Genomic DNA, 9,179 nt, shown 5'->3' with positions numbered 1-9,179 from the left:
TCATCCTGATGTGGTCAGCTCAACGCCAGCTACAGGAGCACCACAGTGTTTCCAATACAGCTTTACTTTAAGTGATCGATTAGTTCATTTCATTTTATTAATTATTAACACCCATCAGTGAGCACCCCTCGTGGCTCTGGCCTCCTAAAGCAGCGGCTTGCACCTGGCGGTCAGCAGACAGTGAGGGGTTGTGAGCGGTGTGTGTGGGTTGGGGGTGTTTTCACGCTTATTACTTCAGTTCAATCACGGCTTAGTTTGAAAGTAGAACCCGTGACGGTCATGAGAATTCTTTTCCTCGCGAATCTCAAGCTCACAGCAGCCACGAGGGGTTTAAGGAGGAGGAGGAGAGAGAGAGAGAGACAAAGAGCAAGAGGGAGCGAGAGAGAGAGAGGACTGGACTCACTCCGGCCCAGCCTGAGAGCCACTTCATCTCTATAATCGAATTATCCAATTCGGGTAAGATTTGATTGGCTTTATTGTGTTTTTAGGCATGTAATAACACTGATTTGATTTCATTCAGATGCTTTTCTTCAGGCAGAGTTAAATTAGTTAATTCATCTATTAATCTATTCATAATACACTGCAAACCTTGTTAGTGCTATGTGTTACTATGGATTATCTCTATTAAATTGATTCAATTGGCATAAATTATGGCAATTCCGTTATTAATGTTCTTTACGTTCATATAATCTACAACAAAGAATTGCATTAAGATGACACCCTTTATTATAGCAGGATTTGGACTTTTAAAATAGAGTCTGCATCCAAAACCACACCTATACTACACCTACTGTAGCCACGAATGGATGTCTAATGGATTTTGGACACAGCGATAATTTAAGACTAATTTTCTAAACTCATTTTTCGAAGATGGAACATCTATTATTGCAGTTTTCGTTCTTTTAATGAATGAAACGAGACCAACAAATTGTTCTAAGTAGCTACCATTTAATATTGAAGCGTTCTTTTGACATATGAAATCAAATAAATTGTTCTATTTTGAACAATTAAAATTTTCATAGGAATTTTTGTTCTTTTATAATATAAAATGATAAATTATTTTTATTTATAAAATGCCATTTTCATTTTTTTTTTTATATAAAATAAAGGCACAAATTGTTCTAAGGTGCTTTATTATTGCAGTTTTTGTACTTTTGAAATATAAAATGCCAAATTATTCTGCTGATGTTCAATATCTCTAAATTTCAAAGTATAAAATACGACCACAATTTGCTCTACGATGCTCACGTCCAACGTTGCAATTTTCATATGTCTGTGCGTTGTCCCTCAGGAACGATGCCTCGGGGTGACTTCAACGTTCATTTTGCAAGCAGAGGCCGTGGCTCCTACATCAGGGCAGAGGAGTATGTTGAAATTTATATGGATTATTTCGAACAATAAGCCTTCACTTAATCTACGTACTACACTGTTTTGTGTTTTCTCTGCTCTGTCACGCTCAGCTCAGCTGGGCCTGGAGTAGGACTGAGCAATATATCAGCAATATGCAAACGAGCTTCTAACTGAGGAATTCATGTAAACCTAAAAAAAGAAAATGATCTTGGTCAAAATAAAAGCCATAATCGTTTTTCAGTTTTTGACATAATATGAAAATACCTGTTGTTCTTTACACTGTGTGTAAATTTCATGATGAATGGACTAAAAATAACATCTCAAAATGACCAAGAAAGACGTCTGGTTCCATTGACTTACATTAAAAGTAAAAGTATGTTTTTCCTTCTCCTGTAAAGTTGCCATTTTGGAGATATGAGGTTTTTTTTCCCCAGAACAGTGATATGTTTAGAGTATACTACAAGGAGTATCACAGTCTCAATACGTCAATATAATGATGATACCTAGCATTTCATCCGGTTTAGCATCTCAAGTCGTGTGTCTTTCAGTAGTTGGTGATCAAAATCAATGAAAAATGCAATGTCTTAAGTCATGTGGTAAACAAAAATGTTCTATATTTACGTTTTCCCCTCAGAGTTTTACTGAAATACAAGGTTGTTCAACAGTTAAAATCCAAATAATAATTTGGATAATAATCCAAATAATCCAGCACACTGCAATGACGTAAGACGAAAATAAGTATATTATTAAACTTGAACTCTAAAACCCCCTAAACTACAGTCTAAAGCTGCTGAAGCAACTTAACTACCCAATTTGACAAGGCTTGCTGGCTTTTGTGGGGTATTTTGATGAGATTGCCAGCCTTACGATACCAGTTCAATGCCTAGTAGTGTTAGCTTGGATGTAGCAATATTCGTATTTTGGCTCCTTGCAATACAGAAGATCTGATGACATCCAGAGGAAAAAAGTCCATAATATCCATCAGCTTTCCCTGTTAGAAAAACCAGCATAGGCTAGAATGGATTTTCACCAGCAAATCCAGGACGTTGATGCTGGTATTCTGGTCAGCTAGCATGACTATACAAGGGTGATCAGCTAAACCAGAACCAGACCAGTATACATTTCTGTTTTTTCAGCAGGGTTGGAACCTTCTTGTTTAACCACAGGAAGCGATAGCAGTGATATTCCAAAAAGGCATTAATTTTTCCTAGCTTTAGACTCAGGGTTCCTAATATGGGCATGATGCCAACAACAGAACTACAACCCAACTTCTGACACCAGTGCAGCTCTAGCATCTATGTGTATACTTCATTAAATAAATAAAAAAAAAAAAAACAGGACAAACATTGGCGGTACATAACACACAAAATGTAAATGGCACAAACAAGGTTAAGTTCTCTGAAGTTCTTGTGTTTTCCAGGGCTGCTGGCATTGCCTTACTGGCAATCATCCTCACAGCTCTGCTCATCCTGGGCTGCTGGTACTATCGCCGACGGAGCGGATACAAAATTATTCGGGTGAATACACTCTTAAAAATCTCTCTTCAAGGGTTCCTTAGTAAAGGGAATGGTTCCATTTAGGACTGGGAGCTCTACATAGAACCATTTTGTGCCTGAATGGAGAAATGGTTCTTCAGATTGATGAGGAATGTGTTGTATATGCTTTTAAATAGCACCAAAAAGGCTTCGTCCATTGTTACAAGTTTGACAGACCCCTTCATAGAGCCATATACAACACATTCCCCATCAATCTGAAGAACCATTTCACCATTTCTTTAGTTCTATATTGAACCCTGACTTCTGTATAGAACCCTTTCACGCTTAAATGGCCCTTGGTGTGATGGATCTTCAGACTGATGGAGAATGTTGTAGATGGTCTCTATATAGCACCAAAATGGTTATCCTCTAGCTTGACATCGTGCTAACAATAGCAGAACCCTTTTTGGTTCTACATACATTCCCCTTCAGTCTAAAGAACGCTTTCACCTTTTTACCATTTCTATACAGAACTCATGGTTCTAAATAAAAGCATTCCCTTTACTAAAGAGCCCTTGAAAAACCATCTTTCTTAGTGTAGCTAACAAGAAATGGAAGCTTTACAGCACCAATTAGCACAGTGCTAACAGCATATCATTAGCCTCAAATCATGTTGAGCTCTTTAGCAATTTCAGTTAGACTTGCTTGTGTGGTTTCTGACCCTGTATAACATGTGCTAATACATTAGCATGGCTAAAAACAGTAGCGGCTGTCATCTTAGCCTGAATTTTGTCCATTTTTGTAGATATCAGTATCTTATGATGGGTACGAAGATGTCAAATGGTCTATTTAACAACCATTTTAAACTCTCTCAGGACAGATTTCTCTCTCTGAGGCCAGTTTTCAGGTTCTCTGTCTTAGCAGAAATGGTTAGTATTTGAGATTAGCAGAGTCTGGAGCATGAATGGAATTTACCGCTGTTCACATGACCTGGCAACAGATCAGGGTGTTGGAAAGGTTGTTACTCTACTGTAGAAAAAGAGGCTTTACTTCATAACCTGTGAAAAGCTACCATCAATATCAATATTAAGGTTTATGCTATCATACCATTTTGCATGCCATGTAATCACATTTAAGTAATGGCTTAAGGTTTTTAGCCTATGTATGCAAGATATTTTATCAGGGTTTTCTAGATCTAGAATGTAAATCATGAAAAAGATAGATTTCTTCACCTTTTAGGAACAGTGTGAGGTTTTTTTTTTTACTTTTTTACTCCATACCAAACGAACATTCCCAAAGTGGGGCGATTCTGGCTGAGGAGCACATGGCTGAACATCTCATTGTGTCTGTTGACGCAGAACGCCCGGGGCAGTAGCCAGTCCTGGAGGGACATCATGAGATCTGGGCAGTACAGCGAAGCAGGAGCTGCAGCCGAAAACAAAATGGCCCTTACTGAATTCAGCAACCTCCAACCAGCGGTAAGAAGAAAGAATTTTGTACTTCAGACAAAAGTGTCCTTCCAAAACTAGCAATATTTTACAGCCTTTAGCAGCCAAAACAAAAGTTTTAGGCAGCCAAGAAATTTTCTATTTTCTATTTATTTTGGCCCGACAGTGGGTTTTTTCCAGTATCGACACTATACAACTTCAGAATAAACACAAATAAACATGAATACAGTCAAACATAACAGGAATTTCATGATCTCAGTAAAGTTTTGAATATGTACATCAAACAAATACCCAGGGGAATAGCCGCTTACTGTGGCTTATTGGATGCTGGACTTCCTTAAGGCGAGCCTTGCCAAATGGCTGTTGATCACAACTGCCTGTTAATTTGCATTTATTTTAATGTCAGTGAACCAATAAACACTTACTGACCACATAAATGGCTTTACATATCATCCCAGACATCTGCACAGTAGAGTTAAAAAGCAGAGAGCCCAAACTGCCATCACAGAGTAGATCTTCTGCTGGAGAATCACAGGGCAGTCAGACCATTGTTACCCAGAATGCCAAAGGGTATAAACAGGCCGTGTGACTGGACGCAGCAGCGAGTCGAAAGGCCTCAGGGCTTCAGAATTGCATCATGAGGCATGCAGTAAGGATTACCAGCTGGAATTTGTGAAGGAAGGGAGAGTTCAAAGTCCTAACAGCTCATGAGAACCTCCTGTGATTCCTTTATCTCAACGTGAGGAACTGCTCTTCAAAAGAACAGCTCAGCTGAAGAACCAGATTTACCAAGTTTCCCACCCTCATCCAAATGTGGCTGATCAACCAAGGCATGTTTGGTGCTTTAGTTTTAGCACAGGAGCTACAACACTAATGTAGATAACACGAAACGAAAGGCTTATGTGGTTTCTGACACTGTAGGTCAGTCTCCCAAACTGGGATTAAGTCTAGTCCTGGACTACACAGCATTCTGAATCTAGACCCTCCTATAAAAGGAAAACGTAGTCTAGGACTAGTCTGGGAAATCGATACCGTAAGAGATACTGCTATCTATATGAGCGTTAAGAACCTTGTACACAAAACCTTTTGTATTTTGGTGTCTTACTATGCCTTACAAAAGGTGGACCTCAAAGGGTTCTTGAGATAGGCAATTGTTCTATGTAGAACCATGAACGCTCAGAGAAGTATTTACATGCTTACATGGTTATCGCTGAAATGCTTTTCAGATTGTGGAGAATGTGTTGCAAATAATTGTACATAGAATCAAAAAGGGTTCCACAATTGTTACAATATCAAACCTGTATAAAATAACCATTCTCTAGAACTATATACAACAGGTTCTCCTTCAATCTGAAGAACCATTTCACCAGGGGTTCTATATAGAATCATTGCCTTTACTAAAGAACCATGTTTTTTGAGTAGTTTAGGACCAGCATTACTTGGGTCAGTGGGAGGTTAGGAACCTTGGGTACCACGAAGAATATTCAGTTACTCCAGGGATTCGAACCTATGACCTTCCAAGTGCTGGCTTACCTCACTTACCATTAGTCTACCAGTCATGCCACCTACACATAATATGGTAAAGTTAAGGTTCTTTACCAATTTCAGGGATAATTCTAGAATCTTGACGTTATATAGAAGCTCTTTAAACTTTAAAAAGGTTCTTCATATGCACGCATCTCATTTATAAAAATAGTCCTCTACAAAATCAACCACTGAAAGTTCTTAAGGGAACCAAAATGGTTCTTCTATAGCAATGCTCACCAACTCGGTCCTGGAGATCTACCTACCTGGGGACTTAAGTTCAAACTACCTGTCCCAGCTTCACAGGAATTTGATTAGCTGGATCAGATGAATTGGTGAAGGGTGGGGCAGCACGTTAGATGCAAGTTGGAGCTAAACGCCAGATCTCTAGGAAGAGGGTTGGTGACCACAGTTCTAAGGCATCACCCATAGTGTAAAGCCATCCTCCAGTGAAAGTACTGTTACTGTAATAATGATTGCAGTAGAAGTTCCTTCCCAAAAAACAACTTCAGTACACTCTTGAACATGGTGGTTCTTCAAAGGCTCTTTAGTAAATAAAATGGTTCTATATAAAACCATGAACACTCAAAAAAGCTCTTGAACATTAAAATGTCCTTGGCATTGTGAAAAGGTTCTTCAGATTGATGGAGAATGTGCTGTAAATGGTTCTATACAACACCAAAAAAGGTTCTTCTATCGTTACAATGCCATGCTTGTAATAACAAACGAACCCTTTTTGGTGCAATATACAATCCCTTTCAAAAAAGGTTCTATGCAGAATATACCATCTGCACCACGTCTCAAGAACACTTTCCCAATGCAAAGAACCTTTGAGGAACCATCATTTTGAAGTACATAGAAGTACAAACGTAAACCTCAAATACTATTTAAGTATTAATTACTTAGAAATATGAGGGAACTTTTTAGCTCATGTAGCATTTATCAGTGTAGGAACTGAAGTTTTGGCTCTGGTCTTCAATTTGTGGATTATTTTGGTCTAAAGTGCTAATGCTCCAAAGTAAGAAGGGTGAGCAACAGTAAATCAGTCCAGGAGCTGAACCAGCACGAGTGACTGAAATTAAAGCCAAAAAAAGGAATGAGAAACTGAACGTTAATGCAGGTGGTGTTACTCAGCCAGCAGCGACATTAATATTTAACCCCACCATATTAAAGTCAGAACACAAAGGATTTTAATAAAGTCCTCTATAAATTTGGCTGCTGCAGCTTGGTGTACACAACTATCGAAGATGTTAGAAGATGTATTAAAGTAAAAAACCCATTTCATCAGGTGCTGAAAATTCTTTGAAAAGGGCGTCAGGAAAGGCCTTCTCAACTGCCATAGTCACAACATTTATTGATCTGTACCATAACAATGTACAAGTTCAATGCACCACCTTTTTTTCCACTGTAATAAACATTTTGCTATGTTTTGTCTGGGCTGATCACAGCCCTGCTGTGTAGAACTTGACCAGATTATAGTTCCAATACCAAAGCTTCATTTACTATGGTAGGCCACAGTATGATTGTCCGACATGGTTACAAAACTACTTAGTAGCTAATTTTATCTGTCGGCCTTCATCATAGTTAATTATAGTACAGCAGTTAGCAAAATACAGATCAAAATACAGGTAGCTGGAACTGCCCCATACACCCCCCCCACAGTGAACTCTGGTTCATGTGTGGCTCCCATTCTTTTGGTCAACATCTTTCTATAGACTGCATCTGAACACATGTATAAGCAACCTTAAAGTAGCTGAATTGACCAACGAAGGACGTCTATATACTTTTAGAACTATAGAGTACTATAGAGATCATGATTAGGGTGCGACCTCAAAACTGGCCCCCAAACCTTTCAAATCTGGCCTTTTCTTTTGTTTTGCAGGTACCCAATGCCCCACCGGCCTATGAGAAGATTGCTTCTGGACCATTACCGCCACCTTACTCACCCTGAAGAACTTCACTGGGTTAAATTATGGGTCTTCTTTGATTTTAACGATCATTTCAATAACAAAAAGCTGAAGAAATGTGGGACTTGATCCACGACGAATTTACTGTTGCTTGGCTTAATATATACATCAGTCTACTGTTGTGCCTTCTGGAATATACTCTAAGGTGCTTCAAAGGTACAACAAGACTTTTACGTTATGCTTGTCAGTCACATTTTACCGGTTAAGTGTTATTCTTGTGGAGGATGTACAGCTTTACCTTATCTGTTAGATTCCTAGGGATCTTCCTATGAGTCTCTACTGTCATTCTGTTACATTCACTTTGTATAAATTGATAATTACACTTGCAATATGTAGTCACTGGCAATTTAGACTGAATTGTTATTAGTAGACTGTGCATCCTCCCAGTGTACAGTATATCATTGGTGATTTTTTCACTTTTGGCTCAACAATTGAATGCTTATTGAATGCTGTTTGTTTTCAGACACTACAAGACAATGTACAGTCTTCCAATCCACTTTACAATAAGTGGTTTGTACAATTTTTAAAACTGCTAGTACAGTTGCAGTTTGTCAAGTCTGCCGCATTTGCTGTTTGTTTGGGATGCAACACCATTTTACTGCACTACAGTTGCCCTTATTCATCAAAGTTGCGTATGGTCAAATTTAAGCAAGCAAAGTTCAGCTTTGTTATTAATCAGTTTCATTTTTGGTGCATCTGTACAATCACACAATGTGTCATTCAGGGTGGTCAAATCTGCGTTTTTACACAATTAAATAAAGGCCATTGTCTATGGAGAAGAGTAATGTTGAGTAATTTATGCACTGTGCATTGTCTCTGGCTTTTAAACAGAACATTAATGGATGCAGCTTAAATGCGATGAGACAATCTGTTACAGGCGTCAGCAACAAGAGGCACATGTGGCTCTTTTACTGTCTTGTTGATCAGCTCTGCTGATCGTTCAACACAGTTTAAACTATAAATGATCTTAAACTCTAGAGTTAATGTATAACTGCTAATTCACCCTTTAACCCTAAAGGCTGGCATGCAGACTGCTGGTCACCATAGCAACACAGACAACGATTTTGCCTAGCTAGCAGCTAACGAAAAGGCAAAAAGAAAGACTTAAGATGAACACTGAGAATTTAGAGACAAATGGACTTTTGCATACATAATCAATCCAGGTGGTACCGTGAAACTTTTAATCCTATGCCAAGAAACTGTCAGCTTCTTGTTCCACCGAATTCTCCTGTTCCACCTTAAATTGTGCAGCAGTTACATTCTGGCACCTCAGGCACCATTTAAGGTGGAACGCAAAATTTGAACAAGAAGCTAGCGAATGAGGAGCTGACTTCAACCTCGTAGGAAAAAAAAAAAGATTGTGTGAGATTTTATAAAAAGTTATTTTACTTTCAGGGAAACGTTTCCTGCCAGAG

At 38.6% G+C, this 9,179-nt stretch overlaps 1 protein-coding gene across 1 annotated transcript; it reads left to right on the top strand.

Annotated features, from left to right (window-relative positions):
- Positions 1-262: 262 nt before the first annotated feature.
- On the top strand, positions 263-8,545 carry mlana (melan-A). The gene is made up of 5 exons (XM_017681991.2): positions 263-456; positions 1,292-1,364; positions 2,771-2,867; positions 4,184-4,303; positions 7,680-8,545. Exons 2-5 carry the CDS (start codon positions 1,297-1,299, stop codon positions 7,746-7,748), a joined length of 354 nt encoding a protein of 117 aa, XP_017537480.1. The 5' UTR covers positions 263-456; positions 1,292-1,296; the 3' UTR covers positions 7,749-8,545.
- Positions 8,546-9,179: the final 634 nt, after the last annotated feature.

This window comes from Pygocentrus nattereri, chromosome 16 (genome assembly GCF_015220715.1).
Source record: "Pygocentrus nattereri isolate fPygNat1 chromosome 16, fPygNat1.pri, whole genome shotgun sequence".
In the NCBI taxonomy this organism is placed as follows: domain Eukaryota; kingdom Metazoa; phylum Chordata; class Actinopteri; order Characiformes; family Serrasalmidae; genus Pygocentrus; species Pygocentrus nattereri.
This window is presented reverse-complemented; position numbering and strand designations above follow the sequence as displayed.